Source organism: Gymnodraco acuticeps, unplaced genomic scaffold (assembly GCF_902827175.1).
Source record: "Gymnodraco acuticeps unplaced genomic scaffold, fGymAcu1.1, whole genome shotgun sequence".
Lineage (NCBI taxonomy): Eukaryota > Metazoa > Chordata > Actinopteri > Perciformes > Bathydraconidae > Gymnodraco > Gymnodraco acuticeps.
Window position 1 is genome coordinate 1,047,545 of NW_022989752.1, and position 15,574 is coordinate 1,063,118.

The 15,574-nt window shown below is 39.4% G+C and overlaps 2 protein-coding genes across 29 annotated transcripts in view; one reads left to right on the forward strand and one right to left on the reverse strand.

Moving 5' to 3' along the window:
• Nucleotides 1-909: 909 nt before the first annotated feature.
• atg4c (autophagy related 4C, cysteine peptidase) lies at nucleotides 910-11,286 on the reverse strand. The gene is given in 12 exon segments (XM_034210564.1): nucleotides 910-2,728; nucleotides 3,121-3,240; nucleotides 3,727-3,803; nucleotides 4,587-4,665; nucleotides 4,944-5,146; nucleotides 5,956-6,026; nucleotides 6,712-7,039; nucleotides 8,948-9,059; nucleotides 9,061-9,179; nucleotides 9,312-9,395; nucleotides 10,464-10,585; nucleotides 11,081-11,286. Coding segments are annotated over 11 exon segments (1,437 nt in total). The 5' UTR covers nucleotides 10,540-10,585; nucleotides 11,081-11,286; the 3' UTR covers nucleotides 910-2,560.
• Nucleotides 11,287-12,604: 1,318 nt separating this feature from the next.
• Nucleotides 12,605-15,574, forward strand: part of dock7 (dedicator of cytokinesis 7) — a 55,244-nt gene continuing 52,274 nt past the window's right edge. For 13 of the 28 annotated variants that reach the window (XM_034210576.1, XM_034210582.1, XM_034210590.1 and 10 more), the window contains exons 1-2: nucleotides 12,615-12,754; nucleotides 15,072-15,101. In XM_034210576.1, coding sequence (XP_034066467.1) covers nucleotides 12,717-12,754; nucleotides 15,072-15,101 — 68 coding nt within the window. In that variant the 5' untranslated portion in view covers nucleotides 12,615-12,716. Of the gene's footprint in view, nucleotides 12,755-15,071; nucleotides 15,102-15,574 lie in introns of all 28 variants that reach the window. The other 15 variants (XM_034210643.1, XM_034210703.1, XM_034210657.1 and 12 more) reach the window with 3 other exon arrangements.

Below are 15,574 nucleotides of genomic sequence, written 5' to 3' on the forward strand. Positions count from 1 at the left end.
AATCTGCAATGTCTATGACACTAGGCAGCTGTGTTAAACGGGAGGGCATGGTGTGGCTTTGTAAAGCCTCCACTCGCTTATTGCATTTCCCTTGAGCCGGTGACTCATTAATCAAATATTCATACATCCCCTGTAAATACATAAAGAACACAGTCAACTCTCAGAGCGCTGTGTGCCCCCCAGCACAAATGCCCTTTCATGTTTCTCACAAAAATCCCCAAATGTCTCACCCCCTCCCCTACGCCTCCCTCCTGTCCATTCAAGCCTTCTAATCTTCCAAAGTTGGGAAATGTCACTGGTCCTTTGCCTCTGCATACTTGATGTTCCCGCTCTGTCCACACAGACGGCTGGTCGTCCGCTAAAAGAAAAAAAGACACATGGACAAACACAGATCAGACAGGGGATCTAAATGATGCCTTTATGTGTTTTGCCATTTCTTCTCCATGGTGAAGGAGAGAACAGATGAGGGATTCTTCTCTTTTTCGGTCCGTCCATCTTCCCCCTTGGCCCGGCTTCCTCACAGAGGGGACAGTTCCCTCCTTTAAAAAGCAAGGCTCATCATAATACAAGAATTTGTATTGTACAGGAAAACAGTCCAGCATAGCTCAAACTAAGGGGGCAACACACAGATTATCCATGGTAACAGAGCTTTGCACACAAGGATATTTTCTTTTCCTCTGCAGAGGAACACAATTGCCGCCAGTGTCACTGGGTCACATTTTTTCCGGTCCCTGGTTAATGGGCTGTAGAGATGGTTAGCACGTACGATTAGTTTTAATCTACTACATTTGACCGGGAAAGAAAGGGATTGAATACATTTCAACACATCGCTGAGGTTTGTATCTAGTGCTTTTTTTATTCAACTAGTCACCTCAAATTCTAAAAGTTGATAAACACGAAGCAAACTGATTAAAATAATCAAATATTTTGCCTTTATTCACTTTTCTTTTGGCAGTTTGAATTGTTTTGAACATTTTAGAAGTGAATTTATGCAAACAGACGTGCATTTGTTGCAGTGCAAAGATGTACATACAATAGATTCAACAGGCAGAATACTTCAGTCATGTGGAAGTGATCAAGACAAAGTGCATGTTCCTGTTTGGCATCGTAATGTGTTGTCACATACTTCTTCACTTCACTAGTTTGCTACGATGGAGATACAGTAAAGGCGTTTAAAAAAGCATTATAGCATTAAGTTACTCACTGCTGGAGACTAGAATTGAGGAGAAGATAATCAAAAGAAGGAAAAACATTAATGACCATAATATGAAATGTTAGTAAATTCTCTTTCTTTTGCGTATTGTATAAGATATAAAAAAGGGATGGTTTGAAATGATAAAAATGTGTAGAAATGATTAACCAAAATGGTTCATACATGCAGCATATCAAATTATTATTATTTGGAAGGTTGATATGTCTCTGATTTCATCATGAGGTGTAGATTGCTACTCCACAATACAATTTTGTGACTTAAAACTTACTTCAGTGTTAATTAGACAAATACAGTAAATACTTTATATCTAAATAACTCTATTGTTAAGGGTAGTTCATTACAGATAGTGCTTGATGAGATATAGCACATGGCATTATCCCTTTAACAATCTCTGGCCTATCTATTTTTTTATAAATACCACCTAAAAACACAGGAGGCACGCAAACAACCACATCGTCATACAACACCATTATGTTATTGCTCAGAGAAAGACATGAGCTGTAACGTGAATGAAAGACATGTTGGCACAATAATGAAATAAGTGTGTTCAGAACAAATGTCCCGTATCGACTGGATTCAGACAGGTGAAGAATTCATCCTGTATATTCACCTGAACTTGCTCCTGTGGGTATTGTCCACAGTATCTGACCATTGCATGTATCATATATGTGTAATGTGTGTATATGTAAAGCGCTTTGAGTCATTGATAAAGCGCTATAATAAATGTAAGGAATTATTATTATTATTATAATGGAAGGTTTTTGGCAGAATGGTTTAGTAAAAGTTTCCCAAAGTTCAGAGAGCCCTTTGCCCATATTAATTACGGCTTAACAATAATCATCTTATCCCAACTGAGATGTGGCTCTGTGAAAATAACGCTCTACTCCAATGACACTACACATATTGTATAACACTGTTAGCCTTGAAAACATGTGGGAGTGATTAACTGGACCTTACGATCATGATGAGGAAAATACTTTTAAGACTTCTAAACATGAAGTAAGTAATACAAAAAAAAATCCTCCAAAATAAGTATGTCGATATTTGGTGCAAATTGAGGTGTTCCACTAGAATCGATGTTCCTTTGCATAAGACGACATCTTAGCTCATTAAAAAAATCAGAGCACCAAAAGCTCACAGTTCCAGACAACAAATATGAGTCCAAAATAGTTATGGCAAAGACTGCTTGGCAACAAAGTTTTCAGGAGGTATTAACTGAGTTACTGTATTTAAAAAAAATCCCATAAGCATCAGTGTCCCAGTAGACTAAAACACAAAGCTTTGTGTATCAAGCAGTGTGATTCATTAGAAGAAGTTCCCCGTCAGTAGTCTTTTAAAACCGCGCTGTCAAAGCAGCACAAAGTCCCCGGTGGTGGTGACCGTCCTCCGGGGGTCACGGATAAAGGGCCATTCTCTCTTCTCCGGGGTCAGGCCTGCAGACAGGTCGTAATCTCTGCCGTGACCTTGGACGAAAGTGAATGCCGGGTATTTCTCCTTGGCTGACGGCTGCAGCACCTGGAACAACAGAGCAGTGATTCAGAGTGCTAGTGTTACACCATGCTGTACACTTCATAACAGTTTGCTTTCAATTTCATCACTTAACCTAACGAGGGGTATCTTATTGCACCTCTCTTGTAGAGGATATTGATTTTAGAGTCCTCTAAGCAGAAATGTTATAAGCTACGGGGGTAAGACTTCTAAATGTAGCCAACATGTTGCCTGGTTGGAGAAGCAAAGTAAGAGCAGATTCATGGCTAAATGGTGCCATCTACTGGTCAACTTGTATTACTAACCAACCAACAATTTGCAGGGGGAGAAACAGTATACATATATCAATTTGGTCATAATAAATAAGTGGTGATTTGATTTTTTTAATAAGGCCTGTTACAAAGACAACTATTCCCTACCTTAGAAAGCTCCTGGCTGATTCTCTCGTAGTCTTGAGCACTTTTACAGTAGAAACCTAAGGTGCAACTTGGGTCCATCTTGCTGAAAGGCATCTTCTTTGGCGAGGGGCAATGATATGACTGGACAAAAAGAGACAAAATACATCAGAAAATAATCATCAAGCTGTAGATAATGTGTAACAACTGCGGGGCTTAGATACACTCCAAGGCAGCGTCAACGGCGAATAAGATGTATTCTGCATCATTTGATGAATGCAATCCTATTTATCTGCTGTCACTGCATCCATACATTTACAACTCTGCTGTGTTGTCACATTGTATACCACTGCATGCAAAAGCATAAAACAAAAGTTGCTACACAGTGCTCTGAGAGGGTTTTTATGTATGGGTCCTGAAATATTCAGGCTCACAGTACCTGATCTGGTATTTGCCGTATTTCTCTTAAGTGGCAGCTTCACACATCTGAGCAGCAAATAAATCAGCAGATAGGGACTCGGTAATTGGGCCAGGGGCTGCTTTAAGATTCATACCCTTAAGTACTAACAGAAACTATTAAATTCACATTACTGGGGCTCTAGTCAGCTCGTCTGTGTAATTTCACATTACCTGGAGAGGGAAATCGCTGGTGCTGACATCCACAAAAGACTGACAGTAATGAGGGTCCATGTAAATCAAGCTGTCATCTGCAAGGACAAAACAAAAGACAAGTTATTCAAAAACATCAGATTATTACAAAAACGCGCTTCTCTCCAATTTCTATGCAGAGTAGCTCAAAGTCACCTGCTTGGCCTACTGTTAGGCTTGTGTGCGTCAAATATGCCTCCCAGAAGGTTGTTGCTTTTTAATATCCACCAGGGTGGATTACATTCTGCATAATCAAATGCGTTTGTACAAGCACATTCTTTACACCGACAAAAAAAAAAAAGGGGTTGTCATTTAGTTTTTGTGTGGGGGAATTACTTTTAAAAACACGCAATTATATTGGACCATTTGCATATGATGAATGCAGCGCTGAGCCGCGGCATGGCAGGGAGAATGTATTGCTTGTCATTTAGACATCATCCACCACTGTATTTCAAATTGGTAAAATGTAAATGCGTAAATATTGACTGCCAAGATGTACAACTGAAGGTTCCTCCTGGCTCCTGAAGGTGATGAAGAGTGGCTCACTTTGGGGCCCGGATGAAATGTAATGCATGCCTCCTATGGAAATCAATTACAGCTCACAACTTGGGAGGTTTACTTGTGATAAATGGGTGAGGCTTTGATGGGTCAGAGAGAATAAAGTAAGCGCTGCTTCACTTTGCTTCCATCTCCACTCCTCTCCGTTTTCCTCACGCAAACAGGAATACATTAACTTACTTTGTCTTTTCACATAAGAAGGGTATATTATGCAAAATAACCTGTTATTCACACCAACCTCTCTCATTGTGTCTTTTTGCGTTTTGCATTACGCCAACACTAACCTTGAAATCCTACAAAGTAGCAGGCCTGTTTGGGCTTCCCTCCGATGATGCCTATGCAGTACTCCAGACTCAGTATGCTCTGAATGCAGAAAGCGGGACAAAGAAACACAAAATAAATCTGGCTAGGAGCCTAAATTCCTACAATTAATTTCCATATACAATATCTCAATTAAACATATTTTAAACTTGCCATTCCACATTATGTCTATTTCCTTTCTACAGCATGACTATAAGTCTTACTTAGTTTACACCTAGAAGTGTACGTGCAAAACGTGATCAAACACCAACATTTAAAAAAAATTATCAGACTGAAAAAAAGTTTGGTTCAGCTACCGTTGACCTCCATGTATCTTTCACCTTTGCAAAGTTAAAATAGTCGGGGTTTGTCTTCTCCCCTCCCAGCCTCACAGGGATGAGGATGATGACGGCTCGGCTGTCAGTCAGGGTGGAGGCTGACACCGGTTGGTTGCTCTGTGAGGTGGGCGGGGCCTCTGATCTCTCTGCAGAGGGCAGCCCTGCTCTTGGTGCCCTATGGCTATCGATGACATCAGCACTGTACACTGTGGAGGATCAATAACACAAAGGTCATTTGTCTGCTTTCATGTCTGTCAGCCCTCAATCTGTCAGCCACTCTGAATGCTCATCGGGCTTCCCCTGGTCCACTTACGATTATGTTTTATTAATCTGTGAGATACTAAATTCTTCTTTATCAGAAGAGAAATTGTACAGATAGATGCATTTTTGCCAGTTAGTGTATGTTAGTGTACAATTTTCCGAGCCCGAGATAACGTCTTCTTAAATACTTGTTTAGTCAAATCAACCGTCCTAAACCAAAAGAGATTTAAAGTGATGTAAAACAGGGAATCTTGCATCTCCTTACATTTTTAGAAACAAGAAACTGCATGTAAAGGATACATGCTTGATAAATTACTTAAAATATTATCAGTTATAACATCCAAATAGTTAACTGCTAATATGATTTGATTGACATTGATTAATCGGAACACTGTCATGGCGACAGGAGCACACAAGTAAAATTCACTCCACATTTTCTCTCCGACTCTAATATTAAACTCTTAACCCAACAAGATGTTCGCTCTCAGACCAGCTATCTTCTGCTCTGGCTATTGAGATGACAGACACAACTCAAAACCCAAGTTATTGGGGTTAAGCTGAGGTTGGTGTGGGACGTTATAGATTTGGAGTGAATGTATTTTTGGGGAATAGACACAGTGAGCATCCTGTCACCTTTCTATTCAGCTCCACAGTGTCCTGACAGCAGCAGAAAGAGATGGTGGAGAAAGAAGGGTCAGTTTGGGCGTTGTGCCCAGTATCCTGTTTTTATCAACAGCAGGCTCATCTTTCATACCTGTGCAGTCCTGGGAGACATAAGCAGTTATACCCGCCAAGCCAGGGTCCATCGCCTCCTCCACAGCTTTCCTAAGACAGAGAGACAGACAGACACTTAATTGAATCCAAATCAGAAAATATGATTTTCTTTTTCAGCTAAAACCTACTTTGGCATTTTTTAAGTTTTAGTCCTACGATGGGTTACCATCTTTTCTGTAGATACTTACGTCTGGCAGGCGGTACCGCAGCATCAGGATTAAAACCACCAGACTCAGGACATAAGACTATTCACGCCTGAGCTTGCACTATTTGTTATTGTTGTTTATTACGTCTTGTAATTGAATTGTTGAGGAACCTGTGACCGGTGTTTCATTCATTACATAACTACACCATAGTTGTGTATATGATAGGACAATACAAAATTCAAACAATATTTGACTCAAACACATACATATAAAAAGTAAAAACAGAGAAACTGATAATGCTGCAGTGGTATTTTCCAGAGCTTCCAGGGACATTTTTAGTACTCGATTAGTTTATTAAAATAAATTAAATTATGAAATTGTCCTTTCACTGATTGATGAAGTAATTTCAAGGAAAAAGGTCAAACATTTGTTGGTCACAGGTCCTTGTTCTTGCTTCATTTCATTCTAAAATCTAGACTTTGAGTATCAATTATTTTTAGAAGAAATTTCATTTTCACAATTATAAATCAAATCATGAGTGCACATAAAAAAACGAATCAGTTGTGCCTTAAACATTTTCTTTGACTTACTTGAGGATGTGTGCCACCACAGCGGGCCCGTACCAGTCCCCCGCCTGCTTCCCCATGGTCAGGCCGGTGCGGATCAGCCTGTGGAGGCCGAGCTGAGCCGAGGGGCTGTCCCCGAACCAGGACACCAGGGAGCGGTGGTACATCTCTTTCAAATGAGCATCTGCCTCCTCTGCAGATCCCGGGGCCTGGGACTGGAGCGGGGGATGTGGGCCATGCTCTGGGGGCCTGGAGGGTCCTTGCAGTGAGGCCACCAGGCGCTTGGCTGCGCTGGTGGTCCACGTCTCTGTGTCTAAAGGCTGCAGCGCCATCGCCTCCGACCAGGTCCAGTCTGTGGAGGAATTCATCAGAGATACAACATCTGGGACCAAAAAACAAACTAAGTTTTAAAACATCCTGGGAATACATGTATAGTATTTGATCTGAGAACTATATCTCTTTGTCGACTGATGGTAAATCAGTCTTCTACATTACTGTAGATACACGTCTTAATATGATAATTTCATGTTTTTGGCCAATCTTTAAATAATTATGCTATTTGATGAGGGCGTCAAGCACTAAATCTTGTTTAGAGTTTTTTTATATTATATTAGATATTAAAGAACATTTTAATCATCCAGAATGTTATATATTGTTTATATTAGATATACTATTTTTATGTTATCTTTAATTGTTAACTCTTTTCCACTTTTTAAGTATTTGTATTTTAATGTAGAGCACGCTGGTCCTGTAACAAAACTATTTCCCAATTTGGGATTAATAAAGTATATATATATATCTATCTATCTATCATTATATGAATGCCCATTTCAAACTGTAGACCAAGTGGCTGCCACCTTTTCAAAAACCACTTTTACCAAACTCAAATACAAGAAATTAGGTTTAATTCAAAGAAATATGGAAGGAAATTAAAGAGGTCACATCAAAACAACTTTAACATGACAAGAAAGAAAATAGATTAGCAATTCCCAAGTCCTACTTTGGTGCAAGAAAAGCTTGCATGTTTTAAAAACCTTGAAATCAATGGAATCTATCTATTCAACCAGGTATCTACGAGGCTCTCCTTCGACCCATCAAAGTTCAATTTATAGCATCACCATTGAGAACAAAAAGTCTTTCAGAACTTAGGAAATGTAAGGTTTTTTACTCATACGAACAGAACCTTGTGCACTTCAGTAACATAATAGGTGTCATTCTGTTCAATTATAAGTTTGAGTGTCCCAGTATTTCACTTTAACTGTGCCTTAGCCTTACAAACAGGGGGGGAGCCGAAGGCGGGGAGACAGGGAGTGGTCCGGGCTATAAAAAGGGCCAGAGTAGAGTCTAAGGCATTAACAAAATGACCTTGATCCAAAGTGAATCAAAGTGAAATTGATCAATAAATATTCTTAAGTGGCCATTAGTCATTTTATAGAGAAATATTTCATTAGTGACATATTTTAGATTTGACAGAAGAACAAGTTTTAAATATTGTTTTCTAAATGACTGCATTAAACTGGAGTCATCTCATTACGTGGACCTGTAAAGTCGAGGACACTTCAGAGACAATAGATCTGACAAAGATGTGAGGAATTCACAGGAAAATGCAGCAACTCAATTAAACTTTCACTTTTAGATTGAGGGCACAATTTAGGTGTACCGGTATTTCAAAAGTACTTACAATGACGGGTGCAATTTATTTGTAACTATTATAACTAACCGTACCACATTTAAAAATAAATGTAGCCTACTTCTTCGTCTACTGTAGTTTACCTGCTGGTTGTATGGATAAGTACTTTATTGACCCCAATTTGGGAAATGTTTGCGTTGCAGCAGCATAAAAATAGCATTAAAAAGTAAAAAAAAATATATACATGTGGAAAATATACATGTAGAAATACTAGTATTGTCCTGTCCGGGATTTCTGTATCATAAAAAAAGTATTTTGCATGCCCATGTAAGCAGGCTCAAATATTGACCATAACTGCAATATTGGCAGAAGGTAGAGTTTAATTTTTTTTAAACTAAAATGTCCCTGCTTGTCCAAAGCTTCACATTTTCTTTACAGACAAAAGCCCCCTTCTCTGACATGTAGAGCAAGCAGGGGTTCCCAAACGTTATCCGTGTGGGACTCCTGATTAGTTGTTTTTATTCATGTAACCAATGGGGTTCTCCCTTTTTAAAATGGTTAAATATATTAAATTAACATAGTTTTGAGGTTAAACAAATGTATTTTCTATCCTCTCCTATCCCCACTCACCTCTGCCCAGGAAGTGCAGAATGAGGGCCTGAGCCAGCATCATCTGCCCGGCTCTCAGCATGCAGCCCCAACCACAGTCCGAGGTCAGGGTGGAGCCGGGGAGGGGGGGGGCACTCCTCCCTGTAGGTGAGCCACACCCGGGACGTAAAATCCTTGCGGAAAGCCTCCGCGTTCCCCACAACAGAGTCCTCATCACAGGCTTCAGAGCAGGCCTCTGCAACACTGTCGTCATCTGAGATAAACAAATCACATGTGATCCACTCAGGATATGCAGTTTTTCATCTTGTGTCCTGTGGGGATGGTAAATCTACTTTTAGATGTAATCTAAATTGTAAGTGTTTGTGCATATGTGAGTGCATCATACCTTCTGCCTTAAAATGGTAACATTTTCCGAGGAGAAGCACTGGGGAATTTCTACTGAAAGAGGTCTTTAATTTCAGAGCCCAACCTAACATACACAATAAAAAGACCATGTGTCATAATTCAGGTGAGGGTTAAAACAAATTAAGATAATAATCATAAACGTATAATTTATAAGCGTCTTTCATGCAAGATGCAGCCCAAAGTGCTTTACAGAGCAAGACAAGATAAATTAAAAGTAAATAAATAACAATGAGTAAAAATAAAGAGTATGTGTACTCAGTTGGTTTTTTGCACCTACTTCACAGCACCACTCATTCAATCGGGATTGATACCCCAGATATCTGGCTCCTACATTATTCAGTTTTTCTTAAACTTGATGTTAAATAAAATTTAGGAAACAAACATTGAGTTTTTAAGTGAACAGAAATGTAAGTTGAAAGCAAAAAAAGACGCACACAAACCAGTGGACAGTATGACTATTTTAAGAGCTGACTCAGCAGCAGTAGGTTGTTGTGTCAGTGGTAGGGCTGCTCGATTATGGCAAAAATCATAATCTCGATTATTTGGGTCAATAATTGATATCACGATTATTAAAAACGATTATCCATATACTGTGAAAACATCCATTTATTGAAAAAAACAGTTGATTACCCTGAACTTTAAGTATAATTCAACTGAAAAACCAATTAAAAAAATAATAAATAATAGTTTTATTTCGATTATGTTGTTTTCATAATCGTTGCAAGCCAAAATCGTAATTGCGATTAAAATATGATTAATTGAGCAGCCCTAGTCAGTGGATGATTCTTGTTTTCATTTGTGGAGGCACATTATCATTTTAATCTCTCTTTATTCTTCTTGTTTTTAGCTGTATGTCCACCTCTATCTTCTGAAAACTGTTCATAACTGTGTGCAAAAAAGTGCAACAATTCACAATCCTTGCATGTACTTACTTACTTACTTGGCCAATACAACTTATTCTGATTTCACTTGTAAAATCTCCAATTTAGCTTAGAATTTAGAAGAATGGACTAAATATAAAACAGGTCGAAAAAAGACAGAAGTCATTTCATTAACAAAGGCTTGAGAAACAAGTGGAGACAGACATTTTGGGTAGTCTGTGTGCATGGGTGGCCTTAAGCAAATGACTTACTGTACTTGACATTGTGCCACACAGACACAAACTTTGTCTTCAATGTTTCCACCTCGTCGCTCCCTTTATTCTCCATTTGGAACAGCAAGGCATGTAACCCATTCCCTCACAGCACACAAACCCTGGTGCACGACACACACACCACACACACACACACACACACACACACACACACACACCACACACACACACACACACACACACACACACACACACACACACACACACACACACACACACACACACACACACACACACACACACACCACACACACACACACACACACACAACACACACACACACACACACACACACACCACACACACACACACACACACACACACACACACACACACACACACACACACACACACACACACACACACACACACACACACACACACACACCACACACACACCACACACACACACACACACAACACACACACACACACACACACACACACACACACACACACACACACACACACACACACACACACACACACACACACACACACACACACGAGAATTGACCGTATCAGTATCACTACACAAAGTGAAATTAGGTGAATGATATCTTACGGTGAGCACATCGTTACATATTACTTGTTACCTTGGAGCTTCTTCGATCCAGGTCTTCCTCAGTTCCAGCCGCTTTGCAGCTCTTTACAGATGTCACATCGAATATTTTTTGCAATACTAAAAGCTTAACACTGTGAATCGGCCATGGCTTGTTGTTTAAGTACCCTGCGGTCGTCAATGTTTACACTTTAAGGAAGTAAAACTCAAGTCACGTGATCTCGCGGTGTCTCTGACGGGACCAAGGAGAGGCTCGATATAAGAACCTATGTAGCTCGGTCGGGCGGCGTTTGGACAGTTTGCTGAGGATTTAAATGTCCAGAGTTAAAACCTTAAAACGGTTTGCTTGTGACAAAACATGCATACTTTGTAGTTTAAAGGCAGGGTAAAAGCCAGCGCCGTGTAGAGAGATCTATCTATACGGCGCTGAAAAAAGCCATAAAGGCCATACATATGCATTACTTCAACTCTAATTAACTCCAGCTATTTGCGCGTTTGGGGAATGTTATTCTGTCACAGTGACATAAACAAGACTACACATCGTAGGGTCAAGTAGTAATAATAACCATATCAAGAACATCTGATAATATATTTTAAAGTGCAAAATACCAAAAAGACAATATAAGATTTAAGATTGGGAACTTGCATAGTTGCTGAACCTGATGAAAATGTATCAAAAAGTGATTGCACAGCTAATAAAAACAACTGCGATCAACTCAGCCGTCTCTCGCGCTTGCTTGGTCAAATGAGCAGCTCTTCATTTTTGAGTGCGCGATGTATGCGTCTTTACGGTAATCGCCGAGTAGCGACACTGATGCTAGTAGAGTAAATAATGCATGTTTTTACTGCATAAGTTCTTAAAAAAACGGACACTTTTTGACTCAGTCCTAGTTTGACTGCTACAAACAATCAAATAAAGTACTTTTACTGTGTTTTTTCTGGGTAATACTCTCTCAAATTCCCCTCCTGAGAACAAAATCATGCCACTTCTACTATATTTGATGATAAATAAAAAGCCATACATTCTTAATAAAATGTATACTGTTGGACTCAGTACTTGTTAGACTACTACCACAAGTACAATCAAGTATTTTTACAGTGTACTTTTTGAGTAATCCCCTGTCAAACTCCCCTCCAGAGTACAATAATGCATGTTTTCTGCCATCTTTTTGATGAGAGATACAATTATTTTTTAAAATAAGTTCTTAGTGAAATTGATACTGTTGACTCAGTACTACTTGGACTACTCCCACAAGTACAATCAAGTATTTTGTATTTTTACTGTGTAGGCTACTTTTTGAGTAATCCCCTGTCAAACTCCCCTCCAGAGTACAAAAATGCATGTTCCCAGCGATTACCTTAAAGCTGACCAGACTTAAATAAAAGACTGGGTGAAAACATGCAAGTGCACGACTTTTATAAGGGCGAATATTGTGTAAATCTGTCCAGCTGTTGTAGCCTAGTATATCTTTATCATTCACAGTAAAACGCGCAGGGGCTTTTCTTTGGGTGTGTTCTGCTGCACAGCACTCTGGTAATTACGGTAATGATCCCGTTCTCCGGTTTTCCCGTTTTCCCTGTGGCCCTAGTGAGTGAGTGAATACTAGCGGAGTCTGCCTGCTGCCTGCTTGCCTGCCTGGGAATTTTAAAGCACATCAGCGGCCACTGCCATGGCTGAACGCCGCGCCTTCGCCCAAAAAATCAGCAGGTAAATTACTTGAGACCCCGAAACGAGCTGGTTTAAGGCCCACTGAGCCCCAATGTAGGTTGCTGTCAGACCCCCACCGAGGGGACCCTGTGGAGGAGGCCCGGACAGCAGCATAGCCTGGCTGCTAGCCGGTTGTTAGCTATATCGGCAGAGATGCTCAGACCCACCCAGACAGAAAGGGACACCGCTAGCTGCTAGTCTCTCACACCCCTACAGGCGCATAGGAGCAATATGTAATAATGTTATAATACATGTATAATGCCAAAGCCGTCCTTTGGTTTTTAGTTATTATACGCAGCGAAAATGATCTACTGTGAACTGAAAACCGTTCATTTTGGACAATAAACGATAGCTATCGTCCATACAGTAGCTAACGATGGGGAGCTAGGTAACGTTACTACTGGCCGAGATGAGAGTGAACTTTGTTGAGTTATGTTTTGAGCAAGAACCCACTGACAAGAGGGAGCAGCAGATGATTGTTATACAGGAAGTCTGGAAACAAAAGACCACCCCTACAGCTATTCAATTGCGATGTATTAATCTCATCCACGCCCCTCAGACAGATCAAAGTAATCTCTTTAACAAAGGGCTTTGTGCTAGCTGTCAAATACCTTCATCCCAAGCAATAGGTAGATACACAGATATATGAATGGATGCTCGATATAAACAATGATAGACGTTGAGGCTTAGATCGTTATTAACTGCTGTCTCTAACAGCCATCCACATGCAAATGCTTTGATCGCTGTCGTTATTATTGTCAATTAATGTATGGCTAATAATGATAATATTTGTCTATTTTGTATGCAAATAAAAACAAATGCAATGCATATGATATGTTATATTAATTTCCTTAAAAAAAATAATGTTTAACTTTATTGAGCCCAGTTTACTTACCTGGTAGCTACTATTACAGTGTTGAATGAGTTCCCGTCAATCAAAACCACATCCAACTATTGACAGTTTCTTATTGAAATATGCAGATTGAACACCTCATGGTAGGTTAACATTAGAACAGACCATCCCATCAGACAGACATGCTAACTTTTTTAATTTTTAGATGATCAAAATCATCCTCTAATTGGTTGTTTTGATCCTAGCCGACTTAAATATATGTAGTGGATTTTATTGTTATTGCTGCTAAATGCTATATTTCCAAGAAATGTATTAGCATCTGGTAAACATTACATTTGAAGTGTTGCTATTGCATGCTTCTTATTGGAGAAACACATTTGTACAGATCTGTCTCTTAAATACACTAATGAATTAGGCAACAATAATGTGTGAGTGTTAGTTTAATAATACTTGACAACCCTTCTATCCAGTAACACAGTTTAAAAAACGATGTACTCATAATTCCCAAGAAATACAAGGCATTACCTTTCTGACACAGTTACAAGAGGAACGTATACATTATAACCTTCACAAAGGTGCTTTGCTGTTGTATCATACTGCAATTAATGCTCTCATGAAGTCTTAGTGAGTTGTATCAACTGTCCGAATATGTGCAGCTGGCTTCTCACTGAGACTCTCCTAAATAAATAAAGGTTAAACATTCTTTCACAGTTTTCAGATTAGCCACAACACAGTTGTCCTTGCTCATGTTATTAACTTAGCCATTCAAAAGAAAGTGCCTTTATTATATCTGTTTAGTCATGCTGACATTAAGTAATAGAAGAGAGTGAACGTATGTAACATATTAAGGTAAATTACGCAACTTAAAAAGTCAGAGGCTTTGTGTAGAAGGTTAATATCTCAGTTGGATGATTCTCATATTATGATATTTGACATCAGTTTATATTATATTTTCCCTGAGAGTCATTTGTGTTACCATTTTGAGGAGATGGCCTCAAAAGGATGTTTATTAAACCAAGTTATTCTTCTGTGTGTTGACCAGTGCTAAGTTAAGGTCTGCTGACAGGCATTGGGGAGAACTGTGGAATGTGTTTGTGGGTTCAGTGCTTTTGCTTTTCTCCAGTAGCGATAGTGCTGCAATGCTGAGGCCACTGGATCACTACTACAGTATATTATTGAGATGATCTCAAAATGGCAAATTGGATCATTCAGCTGTCATTGTAATATTCTGCTTAAGACAATAAGCTCCTTAACATCATCTAGTTTGCAACCTTGTATTTTTAAGATATAAGGGTGTTGTAATCAGCACTATAGTGGCTTTAGTGAAACCAAAATCTGTGAGACGTTTACAGTACTACGCCCTGGCTGATGTGATCACACCTAATCCTCGCCCATCATTACTGTGATCATGGTTAAGAGTTTAAAAAGTAAGCTCTAAACTAGTTATTATGATTTTTCTTTCAGGAAGCAGATTAAAGAAAGGCAGGGAAATGGGTAAGATGGTTTGTTATTATATTAGTATAATGCAATTAGTTAGTAAATCATAATTGTTGGATCCTTATAGTCTTGTTTATACCTGTGTAACTTCACCTTGAGTCCTCAGTGTCTGGCTTTTATCCTTGGTTCTTATTTGTTATTTGTTTGTGTCACTTTGGACTGCTTGCTGCGTTGTTGTTTTGTTCAAGGCAAAGGTCTCTGAGTGCTTTTGGTGTTTGCTGTGATTTAAAGGACCTGTGTATGTGTATGACAGCAGCAGCGGTTGAACACCTAGAGATTTTTGCTGACCACTGGAGTCCAGAGGTTTTCATTTGTGTCTTTCTTCTCTGTCTCGGTGTAATATATGACATGATTCTGTCCAAGGAGACACAAAGAGAAAAGCCTAAAAGGACAGGAAGTGGTAATGTTAGTCGGCGTCTGCTTTGAGGTTTGCAAAATCAAGCAGCATGAAAAAGTGTCATAACTCTTCT